Source organism: Trametes versicolor (genome assembly GCF_000271585.1).
Source record: "Trametes versicolor FP-101664 SS1 unplaced genomic scaffold TRAVEscaffold_1, whole genome shotgun sequence".
NCBI lineage: Eukaryota > Fungi > Basidiomycota > Agaricomycetes > Polyporales > Polyporaceae > Trametes > Trametes versicolor.
The window spans coordinates 1273521-1286020 of NW_007360321.1; the positions used below are offsets into that span (position 1 = coordinate 1273521).

The window sequence follows — 12500 nt, forward strand, 5'->3', positions numbered from 1 at the left end:
AACCACAGCCCGTCGTCCACTGCGTCTTCTCCATCTGGTATTCAGTCCGGTCAGGCGCGTTTCGCAACGACGAGGCCGCATTCGTACCAACCACCCAAGTCGTATCAAGCATTCGTGCCCAACGATGATCTCGCCGTTCGTTATGGCGCTGGGCACTCCGCGGCAACTAAGGTGGCCAAGGTTGATCCTACCACCATCCCTCTTCCTCTGCACTCTCCGCCGACATCTACGGTATCTTTTTCCTCGCGATCGTCAGCGTCACGTTCGTCGGCGTCGTACGAAACCCAAGAGTCGGGCGGCAGTCGGAGCACAGCACCGACATTGCACTCGCACGTCAATGGCCAGAGCCACGGGCGGCAGGGGAGCAGATCGTCCCAGCCTCGGGCCAGCCTTGATGGACTCGGCTTCCGCGGCGACCCTGCTCCAAGAGACGCTGCGTCCGCGAGCGAAGCAGAATCCGGCGATGACTCTGACGAAGAACCACAACACGTGGACGCGGGCGAGGACGACGCTGAGCGTAAGCTGAAGGCGTGCGACCGAAGATCTGGGTGCGAGCGGGGCGCTTGGATGGGCGCAGGGAAGGGCGCGAGCGGGGCGCGCGGGGATGGGCAGGAGTGGGAGAGTGGGGGGCATGTACATAGACATGAAATATATTTCGTCTGGACCTAGCTCTTCGTGTGTGTGCTCGTTGTGTTTGCGCGTTTGCGCTGGTGCTCGCGGGTGGCTGTGCGGCGCGGCGCTGTGGGACATGGCGAGCCGACGCGGCAGTTGGGGGCGCTCGGGTGTTGCCTGCGGACGCCCCCTGCGCGACGCAGGATCTCGCTTGGACGAGTATCTCGGGGGCGAGTTGGATCTCCCAGATGGAATGACGGACTCTGCGTCGATGGTGGGCACTAGTAGGCGCTGTGGGCTCGGACGTACAGGGGGCAGGGGACTTGGGGGAGGGGAGGAGGAAAGGGACCCGGATTCGCACTCTGGGGCTCGCTCGAGGGGTCTCAAAAACTCGTGTAATTGTGTCAAGGACTACGGACAATATTACTACGTCGCACACGCAGAGAGCAGCCGCAAAGACGGCCTCGCGCACGCCCAGGACACTTCGCGCACTCAGATCGACGCGGGCGCCTATTCTGGCACCAGTCGAATGTGCGACTCTCGACCGTCGACGCCGCCGCCCCTTCTGCGCTGCTACGCCTGCTCAATCTTGCTGTGTGTGGACCATAACGCCCTCCCTGCGCTCTCTGACGTCGACTAGGCCTGTACTAGCCGCAAAGTCAGGCGGGATTTGCGGGAGCGGGACACGGTACTCACTTACTGTCTGTATGTGCGTGCGCAAGGTTGCGCTGATCCGCCACGTCTTGGATGCCGGTGGCTCGTTGTGCGCGCGCGCGCCGGGCTGGGGACTTCGCGAGAGAGCGTTTGCCACTTCGACGGCCGCGCGAGCAGTCGAACATGTGGGCGAGAGAGACGTCTGTTGCGGCCGGAGAGCGTCCCGGCGTGCTCTATACCGCCCGCGCGGGCGTACCGTGGCATCAGCTCGCCGATGCCGACATTGGGCCGGCGCTGGTATCGTGACAGGGAACGCTCCGGTTCGTTCGACGCTCGTAGTCGTCTAGCGGCGCACCTGTGTCTTGAGTACGTAGTTAGCGTGCTGTAGGCCCACGACCGAATAAATGGCTTACCGGCTTCATCAACTGCACTCCTCTGACCGCATTCGAGACTCCGGGAGGCGAAGCGTACCTTCCAAGTCCCACACTGGACGCTGCATCTCTCCGGTGGGTTCCTTGGCTTTGGCAGCCCCTAGAACGCTTCCTGCGTGTATGGTAACGCGCGTAGACCCCAAACGCTTCGCGAAATGACATCGAGGAGAGGCCGGGATGCTCGGCGCGCTCCCCCGGGACATGGGCGCCTATTCCGACAGGACTCGGAATTGCGAAGTCCCCGACCGCCGCTGCTTTCCATTCGACCGCGACCTTCGACGTCTGCTCGCCCTTGCGCTGAGGAGTCCCTCCGCAATGCGCCGGCATGCTGGTGCCTCCTCCCGCATGCGCCCTCTGCTGCCAAATCTGCCGCCTACCGTTAGTTCACGGAACCTGCAGAAGAAAGACCTGGTACGTACCGCATATGCATCTTACGCTTCCGGTCCGGTGGCTCGCCTGAGTATGTGTCCACCGTCGCGTGCCCGGAACCTGCGCACACGTTCTGGCCCAGCGCTTGCGCTCCGAATGGGAGACCCCTCCGTAATCGAGTGCTCGTGCCACCGCGGCACGCGGCACGCTCACGAGCGTCTTCTACCGACTCACGAGCGCGCGGGTGGTCGGAGAACGAGGTGGGAGACTTCTCTTATGCCAAGTATGCATCCAGGGGATCTGGGATGTGATTGTTGGTGCGGGCATACCGCAAAATTAGCTGACAGGGCCTAAGATTTGAAAAGGTAATGTTCTTACCTTCAAAGCATTCCCGGGAGTCTTGCAGACCTGTGCCGGGTACATTGTGTATGCGTAAGGACGTGTTTCGCGTGCAGGACGCCATTCGGGACTCGTAACTGCGCACTGATGACTGCTGAGGACGTGCGGATAGAACATCGTGAGTTAGCCTTGCCGACTACATATAGCGCAGCACGAATCTCTTACCTCGACGTCAGCTGGAAAGCCTTTCGCGCGAATGGCAGCGTGCAGGCTCCGGTCAAGCGACGATGGGCGTCGCTCGACAGATCTGGGAGACGCCGGGAGACTCGGCGCGCTCATCCGGATACGGGCGCTTATTGCGACGGAAGGCCAAGTCTCGCGCCGCCGCCTTGCTCTGTGCCATGACCTTTGATCCTTCTCGCTCTGGGGATGCCGCGAGACGCTAGGATGCCCTCCCGACCTTATGCGCGCTCCCCTGCCGATGTTTCCGCCGTCTGCCAACCTGCGCAAGTCAATGTCAAGATGCCGCACGAGAAACGCACGGTGCGTACCTCCGCTGCTCTGCATGTGCACACGCCCGCGCGACCCAACCACGCCTTTGTATATGCGTGGCTGGGATGCGAGCGCATGTTCGCAGTCGTGCGCACTAAGAAACGGGACTATCTGCACTTCGCATTGCCGTCTTGCGAGGGCGCGCGCCAACGTGCAGCACGCACCAAAAATCAGTATCACCTTCTGGTGCGGGAGTATGCTATCTGGGCACCCTGGATTAGCTCTCGAGCACTGGCACTCGGAATGTAAGCTTCTTGCCTTTTCGGTACGTCCGAACCAGGTCGAGTACCCGTCCACGACGTCCCGGGCCTCGCGCTGCGGAAGCACTAAACCTCGCGAGCTCATCCCTCCCGCCTACGCCGGCCAAGACAAAATGTTGCACGATGGAGCACATGGCGGCTCGGATTGACGCGTCTGGGGATGCGCACGGAATTGTGCGAGCCACGCAGGAGTTCTCTGCCCCGCGCTCGGTGTCGAATCGAGCCTTGGGGTGGCGCATAGCACGAGGTAACACTGTATGACACGCGCGCCGAAATCCGTGCACATCGTCGGGTCGAGACAGTGGTAAAGACGACCATCGCCTGGCTGGGAAGTCGCGTCGACGGTCGAAGTGAGGACAACTTGAACGTGGGAACACTGATAAGGCGGCGTGCGGACGACGCGAGATGGGCACATGCTTGCCGAGGAAGATGTGGGCGGGTTGGTGGTTGTCGCGAGCTTCTTGCAAGTCTGGGACTGAGCGGCGGATATTGCAACGGTCACGCCTCGGAGCTCCCGCCACTGTCTACGGGGGCGTGATGGGTTTCGGAGGGCGCAAGGAGGCGTCATTGATGGCTTGCAGTGGGGCAGCGGTACAATACGAGGCATGCAATCTTGCCGACCCGAATCGTCGTCCTCGGTGCATGTCCGAAACAGTTGCGGGAGATGTTTGAGAGTGTCGAGTGTTTGCGGAGTGGGTACACAGATAATCAGCTGCGTATGAGCATCAGTGGACTTTCAGGAATGCTTAGAACACGACATACCTCTGCGCAAAGTCGAGCGACAAAGTTGATGCACCACGTTCAGCCAGCTCGTGCGGTTGCGTGAGTCTGTGTAAGATACGATAGGGCCACAGCGGTCTCCCACGAGAACACATCCCCCGCGCATTTCCAAGCACTGTATACGTGTTTGCGCGAGGGGTCCTGTCGTTGGTAAACTCCGTAGCTATCAGCAACTAACACGGATAGCTTGGCAGATGAGGTACTCACACGATGCACCTCATTCGTCGTTGCGAGAGGCGGTACACCGCCGCCGGTCTTGAGTGCATGCGGTGCCATTGCACCAGACCACACTCGGAAGGTGTGCTCGCCATTGCCTCTGGTCTACCCCAGCACTGACCATGCCTTCGAAGGTCCCTCATGACGGCGACCACCATGTCGGCTTGGTAAGCGGCGGGTGGGGTCGTCCGGGACGGGCATGGCGTCGGGAGCGAACAGCAGTGTAGCGGGACGGTGGAGGAGTGGGGGCGAGGGCGAGGAGTGGGAGGTAGGCTGGAGGATGAGGAGGGAGTCAGAGTCGAGGCAAAGTCGGCCTGCTGGGGAGGCCGCGCCCACACACTGGCATGCGACCCTACAGGTACATACGCGGCCACAACAGAATAGTGTGTGCTGCGTATCCATCCGGTGCTGTGCCGCGTGCACAACGGGGCAACGTCTGTGGGAGGATGATGGACAGCGGCTGTTTCGGGGGTACGTTGCTGCTCATTCTGGAATCTGGACTCATGCATAGCCACTCGCTTGTAGTATCTTACATTCTACCTCATAGTAGACCAATCATAGCGTCGTTCTGCTTGGTGTGGCGTGATCAGAAAGCGAAATTGATGTTCTGAGTGTCTGGTGCAAGATATTCTCAATCCTTTGATGCTGATGAAACCCACCTCGTTTTGAGGGATGCTCATGGCCACATCCAGTCCAGGCTAGGCTGTACGGAATGCAGCAACGGTGACTCAATGTGCCAAGACTGATTTCGAACTGGTGGAGGCAGGAATCTCAGTGTGTACTACAGTGCATTGCACACACTACTAAGTATTCCTGTGCTCCTCCAGTTCTGCCTTCCAAATACTGTACAGTTCACATTATGTATAATCAACACAAGTCTAAATTGCTCTCTGTCAAGCAGAACCTCAGGTATACCAAGGTTTAGACATGGTTCATAGATCTCAGATGTCGAGGCACCATTTCAGTCCAAGATCTGGCCGCCGGCGCCGCAGCTTTCGCTTGGGTAGACAGTACTGGGAGCCGGGGTTCGCGGGGATGTTGCCCGCGTAATGGGCCTGGTCGCGAAGCTGATAAGTACGCCAGAAAACGGCCACAGGCGATCGTCGTACAATATTGTTTAGTTTGATGCGAGCGTGGTGACAGCGCAAAACGCGAGTGTGTGAGCGAGCATCCTGAGATTCCGGGGTATCGGCAGTTACCTATTGCGGTAAGAAGGGTTGAGCCGCGCCCACCTTCGCCCCGACATGCGCCGCGTTCACTTCCTCCCGGCCATTTCTTCACTACACGAACTTTGTCCTAATCCAGGGTGTGTATTTGAGATTATCATATAGAGGTATTTGGGATGGTGGCAGAAAGGGCAAGGTCTTGACCATACGATTGCACACTCCGAGGCGACATCCGATCAAGGAACCACCTCGCCTGAGAAGCATATCGCAGTCGCCACTGTCACCGCCGCCGCCTCGACGAACCTAGAAACAACTGCGCTGAATAATTTCGTACCTCCCCGCAACGGTGGTGCACATGCCCTCCCGCTCCATGATATCTTGCATAGAGGAGAGCGCCCACTTTGTGAAGCGAGCGCGCCCGATGTTCAACCCACTCTAGTGCGCATCCAGACCACACCAGGAAAGGTGCCACGCCGCGTATACACTCCCGTGATGCCGCCACGCACATTATCCCGCTCACCCCATTTCTGTCGGCTCGTCGTGTTGTGCTGTGGTTGGTGCACCAGGCGGTGGGCTCGGCACATGCCTCCGCTCCTCTCGTAATGTCCGCGTACCGCATCCGCAACCCGCTGATTCCGTAGCACGGCGGATGACTAGACTCGAGTGTACGGCCACCGCACGGACCATGGTGCGACGCGGTCGAACGGGACGGCCCTAAAGCACAGAGGGTATAAGTACATGGACGGGATCATTCTCGGGCGCGACGCAGACGTGCTGATCACCCGCCTCTCCCCCTCTTCTGCCCCCACGTACAGCACCTACTTCGCGCTGCAGGTACGTAAGCACAATGTCTGTCATACTGCGGGGCTTACCTGTTAGTCTCAGCCTGCACGTCGAGGAAGCGGGGAGAGCGTGAATCGCTGGATATGGTGTGCGTGTGCATCGGTCGATAACTCGAGCCTTGATATCTGACACTTGCGCACAGAGTCTGTCCCTGTGCGATGCATCCCTGCTGCGCTGTGTGAGTCAATCCCCACGCGTCGTACTCTCCCGCAACTGATCAAAACCATTGCTCGTAGCACGTCGCAGATATTGCCTCACAAAACAAACACTCACTATCACACCCGGTCGCGCCTTCACCCGCAGCGAGGACAACACACCGGCTTTGTGCGCGTGGAGATAGTCATCGTTTGCACGACGTGAGTGGACTTCACTTGTCTTCTACTTCATTCACTTGTTTCTAGGGCGCCGCAGCCACCAGCTCCTCTTGACGCACGTACTGGCCGTTGCAACACCTCGACATCTATCTGGGCCAGAGCCTGTGGTCAATGCGGGTGAGTACGGCATCCATCATCGTAACGAACGAGATCACTACTGACCTTGCTTAATGCATCTAGCACGGCGTCGCGAGGGCGCTGCGCTCGTCTCCGGGCGGTCCGCGTGAGGTACTGGACGCGAGATGTTAGCACGACAGCGCGTCACGATTTACGGTACGCACAATACAGTACGGTACGCGCCACGTCTAAAGCCGCACGCGCTGTCGTCTCAGCATGATCTGACGCACTCATACGCTGGCGTCCCGCGAGGGGTCGGCGCTGGGAGTGTGCGCGCGCGTTTTCGAGGAGCGGCACCTTCCAACGGCGCCATGGCCAACAGCCGTAAGTACCCTCATTCAGGTGTGCTTCGGCGCGGTATACGAGAGGCTTGACGAGTGTACAAGACAGTTCTTGGAGGCGGCCCTATCTGTGGTGAGTCAGCTCGTCGTCCCATACAGCGAGCAAGCAGTATCCGCTTACGTTGACAGGCCCCTCTGGCTCGCCACCCGTGGCGCACGCGTTTCCGGCCTTCAGCCAAGTGTCTGGTACACACAGGTGAGTGAACCGCAAGCTGCGCAGTGTCGAAACTGCTTACCTGACACTACTGCCGCGCAGGTACGAGTCGGGACGGATTACTGGCGCAGACGATGGGCGTGCCGTCTCGGCGGCATCCAAGTGTACGGGATAGGATGGGGATGGGCGCGGGGGTACGAGAACAGGGTGTATTACGAGATTCGTAGTTAGGTACACTTCGGGGCCCGGGACGACCGTATCCCGCTCTCCCTCGTCTCATCCCCGGCTCCTTCAGCGCAGGGGGTAGCCCGCAGAAGATGCGAGAGGAGGAGCGGGGAACGAGCTGAGGGGCGGCGGGGATGGCCGTGCCGGGCGCCGTCTCGTCTGCCGGGTGCTCTCACCCGACGGTCGCCGTCCATTACGCCCGCGAGCCTGTCGTGGGCGAGAGCGCGCGGCCCCGGTGCGCCTGAACAGGCAGGAGGCGCGCGGTGCGCTGTGTGCGAGGTGAGTATCAGCGTACACGCGGTGAGGGATGGCGACCGCGTACCTCGCGCCATCGTCGAGCCCGCACCCCTCGCCGAGCCGTTCTGCGACCGTCTACGCTGTAGAAATGCCGGCCCGAGGTACGTATGCGCTTCCATTCGCCCATAGCGCTCAGCGGTCGCCTCCGCCGGCGTCCCCGCCAGCTCGGTGCGACGCTCCCTCCCGCCCGGCCGCAGCCTGTCACGAACGTAGGACTCCTTGCCCCCGCCCAACTGCGCTGGGGGACGACGCGAGATGCATCCGGGAGGCTCTGTGCCGAACCGCGGTGGGGACGGCGTTGTGGTCGGCCGGGGACGCGCCGATCTCTGTTTTCGTCCCGCTCGCGCCCATGAAACCGCTCGGAACTGACAGATTTTTTTTCCGTGTATCGCTCTGTAACTCGCTGGGGACGTCCTCCCTGGTGCATGGGAGCGCGCCGTGCGCTTTTCGTGCGGCCTGGACGCGATGCCGGCGCGCGAGCGGGCGGCAAGTGACGGGGGCGAGCCGGCCGCGGACCTCGTCGAGGCCGTCCAGCGCGCGTTCGCGCCATTTTCACAGCGGGAGTAGTGTCCGTGGTACGTAAAGACCCGTTTCCAACAACAACCCGGGCCCTCGCCCGCTAGATAGCGCGGTATGGTGATGCGCCCATCGACGCGCCGTCTCGTTCCCCGCCGCGCGGCGCACATGTCGAACTGGCCGTACGCGCCCGCGCGCAGTAGCACAGGACGTGGAGGGTGCACAGGCTTGCGTCTGCGTAGTTTGGAGGTCAGGCGACGCGATGCGCGGCCGGGGCGCGGATTTTGCTGACCACATCGGGATGTTGCACATGAAATCGCGCCGAAATGACATTTTTTTGACCTGCCCGGATCGCCCTGAAACGGCGTGTGCGGATGCGTCCTGAACAGTGCGAGCGCTCGGTCGAAGTAGGAAGCCGGGGGACGCAATGCGGGAGCGCAAGAGGCGCGGCGAGCGGGCGGGGAGGCCGGAGTTGCCGGCGGCGTGAGGGGCGCAAAACGTGCGCCGCGCGGCCGAGCGCGCGGGCTGCGTGTCGAGTGAGTGGGGACTACGCGTATTGAGCGGTTGGACGCCGGGGCACGGCCTGGGGGATGATGGGCGCGGACTTGGCCTGAGCTGCCGAGAGCCGAAGCGGGCCGTTTTCGCGGGAGGCCGTTGCGCCCATAGCACCGCGACGCAGACGGTGGAAAGAGGTCATACGATCATGCTGAGGGTATCTGCCGGCCTCAATAAACGAAGTCGAGTCGGTTCTGCGGTTTTTTGTATTGAGGCGATCTGAAAATACGACTTCGTCAACGCCATTCGCACCAGAACCGGCTAGAAACGCACCGAGTACGAGAGCGATATGGTACACACCGAGTAGCATACATCCGCAGGGAGGAGATAGAGGCAGCGGGGTGGCACGGGCGGGCGAGGTCGGTTTGGGCGAGTTCGCTGATCGGACCGCATTGCTCGCGGAGAACGCGTGCGGCGTCCTCGCGCGTCTCATAGCGTCTTTGCGCACGTCTAATACGCATATACGCAGCTCGCCGAGCGGGGGCGTCGGAGGGCTCGGGTGGTGGGCGTCGTTGCTGTGGGCACGGCTCGCCCGCGTTGCCGACGCCGCCGACGCCGCAGTTCCGCGTTGCCCCACAAGCGGCGTCGTGGGCCCGCACTCACGGTATATGCGCGCATTGCGCACGATATACACAGGGTGCACCGTCTGCCGGGGCACGGGCATCTGCGATTTCGTGCGCGGGCGGACTATAAAGAGAATATTGTCAGCGCAATTCGCATGCAGGGAGCTTGCGCACGCACGCAAAGGGTGCACAGAGTCGACTTGACGATTAAATGGACTAGTCAGGCGGGCCAGACAAATGGAGGTGGTGTGGCAGGCGTCGGAGGGCTGTGGGGCGGCTCCCAGCGTGCGGCGGGGGTCGCACACGGAGGATGTCGAGGGCGGCCAAGCGCGTGTAACTGCGTCGTCTGACAGATATAACATACACTCTCCGATGTTTTTAGGCGGGGGTGTTGAGATTTGCTCGTGGTGGACGCGGATGTTGACTGTGCAAGGCATGCGCTAGTGCCAACGACGTCACCGCCGCAATTTTGCTCGGCGCCACAAATGGCGTCGTGGGTCTTCGAAGTCGATGTATGCGCGTATTCTGTACGCTTCGCGGAGGGTGTGCGGCACGAGGGGCCGCCGATATATGCGAAATGACGTGCCGCCGCCCTATGATCGAGACGCTGTCAGTGCCATTCGCATCGGCAGGGTGTGAAAACACACACGAATAGCGGCGAAGGCAGCTTCTACAACGCCGTCAACAGTGCACACGCGCTCGTGGAGGGGGCGTAGCCATGGAGACGGCGGAGGGGCAAATGAAAGCGCTGGGGTCCGCCGGGCATGGCACACGAAGGACGCGAAGGGCGTCTTAGCGGATGAAAGGGAGCACTTGTTCGGGTCAGACGAGTGCCCACAGAGCGTGAGGAGCGTGGGCGTCGATATTTACGGTTGGAACATCGAGATGTGTCGGTGCGAGCGAGCCGGGGCATGTAGGTGTTGCCAGTGGCGCTAGTTCGTCGAGAGGCCGCGAATGCTGTCATCTGCACGTCGAGACTGCACGGACGCGCATCTCCATATCGTGCGCGTAGGCGTCATGCGCGATGGGAGATGGGTGCTGGCGATTTACAGGGCGGCTGGACTGTTAATTAGTCGTTGTCAGTGCGCATCGCATGCGGAAAAGCTGGAAACATACCGAAATGGGTCACGATGTTCCCTCTACCGCGCGGTGCGTGATTCGTGCGCGCCGGGCGAGATGGGACAGCGCGAGGGACGGCGGAGGCGCGGAGAGGGCGCAGGTCACAGCGCGCGAAGGACGTCAGCGGCGCCTTCGCGGTCTCTCAAACGTGTTCGCGGAGAGTCCCCGGGTCGATTGGCGAGTGTCCCGGGAGGGGCACTGTGAGTGCCAGTGTCGGGCGTCGTGCGAAGGCGCAGGGGCAGGGAGGCTCCGAGCGACGGAGGCGACGTCCGTACTGTCTGGTATTCAAACTACAGCTCGTACATATGTACTAGATCGATTCTGAGTGCTACAGAGGGGCGCAGACGAGTAAGCCGACTGCGCAGATCAGCCAAACTGCCCACGGAGATCAAGCATACAGAGCTTACCGCGAGCGGGGCTTGGCTGTAAAGCCGAGGGCGGGTGAGTACAGTAAATGCCGTCCATCGTAGACAGTCCCCGCGCAGCGAAGGGGACGAGGGCGGACGGGACGGGAGCGAGGACGGGCAGCGAGCGCAGGCCAGCGGCAGGCGCGGGGCACAAAGGAGACGGATTCGCAGGCCTAGCAAGGACGGGCCTCCAGCCAAAACACGTCCTGGCAGAGACGCGCCGCTGAGAGCTGCACAGAACGTCGATCGAAGCAGGCGGCAGGATGGCATGAGACGACGCCGCCTGGCCGTGATTGCCGTATATGGATGGCGCCTAAGCGCGGGAAGAGCCGCCCAGTAGCCCGACGTCCGACCCCAACCTCTTCGTCCTGCTCTCACTTTCTCTCCCCCACCACCTTCATTCTGTACTATCGTCGCTCGCTGGTCGTCATGGATGGCCAGCTGAAGCCCAAGGTCCGCCTTGCCGCACGTCCAGAGCGGCTATGGGGATGCTGAGATCACCTTCCAGGTCACCGCCAGGATGGGTTATGAACGACCTCGTCCGGCATCCCCATTCAAGCCTCCAGCGACGTCCTTGTCGCCCCCACCAGTCCGTCCCAAGGCGAAGGTGAACAGCAGTGCGAACATAACGACCCGCAAGCCGCCCACCGTCGTCTCGCCTCCACCGTCTGCGCGGGGTGTACATAGCGCGTTCCCTTCACGCGCTCCCTCTCCGTTCAAGCCTACGCAAACGCGTACACAGAACACACCGCCAGCAGGAACTGCGGCGAAGGCACGGCTGGGTGCGCGTATCAACGGTGGAAACTCAACGTCACCCCTCCCGGAGCACCGGCAGCGTGCACTCACATCAGCCACCCCCGAGGCGTCATCCTTCGTTCGGACACGGAGAGGAAGCACGTCTTCTCATGTCTTGTCGTCACCCTCGCACACCGAGTTGAGTACCGCTTCATCGCCTGCGAGGTCTGCGCTCTCGTTGCAGATCGACGAGACCTCGTCCACCGCATCATCGGCTCCGAGGTCTCCTGCAGGGGCGAACATACGAGTGAGGGCGAAGTTATCGAGGGTGGCCGACCCCGGTGTCCACAGCCCACCATCACTCACGACCGCCGCGCAACATGTTAATAGGCCTGCCCGCGTCCCGTCGATATCCAACCTCAGCCTCTCACCGCCGCTGATGCCAAGCAGCGCAAACCACAGCCCGTCGTCCACTGCGTCTTCTCCATCTGGTATTCAGTCCGGTCAGGCGCGTTTCGCAACGACGAGGCCGCATTCGTACCAACCACCCAAGTCGTATCAAGCATTCGTGCCCAACGATGATCTCGCCGTTCGTTATGGCGCTGGGCACTCCGCGGCAACTAAGGTGGCCAAGGTTGATCCTACCACCATCCCTCTTCCTCTGCACTCTCCGCCGACATCTACGGTATCTTTTTCCTCGCGATCGTCAGCGTCACGTTCGTCGGCGTCGTACGAAACCCAAGAGTCGGGCGGCAGTCGGAGCACAGCACCGACATTGCACTCGCACGTCAATGGCCAGAGCCACGGGCGGCAGGGGAGCAGATCGTCCCAGCCTCGGGCCAGCCTTGATGGACTCGGCTTCCGCGGCGACCCTG

General features: G+C 61.4%; 2 protein-coding genes across 2 annotated transcripts; both read left to right on the plus strand.

Moving 5' to 3' along the window:
• Positions 1-1003: 1003 nt before the first annotated feature.
• On the plus strand, positions 1004-3295 carry TRAVEDRAFT_25408 (uncharacterized protein). The gene is made up of 8 exons (XM_008033613.1): positions 1004-1259; positions 1309-1627; positions 1680-2063; positions 2117-2366; positions 2445-2559; positions 2631-2907; positions 2957-3156; positions 3216-3295. The coding sequence occupies exons 6-8, from the start codon at positions 2853-2855 to the stop codon at positions 3285-3287; spliced, it is 327 nt and encodes a 108-aa protein (XP_008031804.1). The 5' UTR covers positions 1004-1259; positions 1309-1627; positions 1680-2063; positions 2117-2366; positions 2445-2559; positions 2631-2852; the 3' UTR covers positions 3288-3295.
• Positions 3296-6117: 2822 nt separating this feature from the next.
• Positions 6118-6823, plus strand: TRAVEDRAFT_41527 (uncharacterized protein; the record flags this gene model as incomplete). The annotated part of the gene is made up of 5 exons (XM_008033919.1): positions 6118-6213; positions 6365-6400; positions 6459-6546; positions 6624-6713; positions 6777-6823. 5 exons carry the CDS (start codon positions 6118-6120, stop codon positions 6821-6823), a joined length of 357 nt encoding a protein of 118 aa, XP_008032110.1.
• Positions 6824-12500: the final 5677 nt, after the last annotated feature.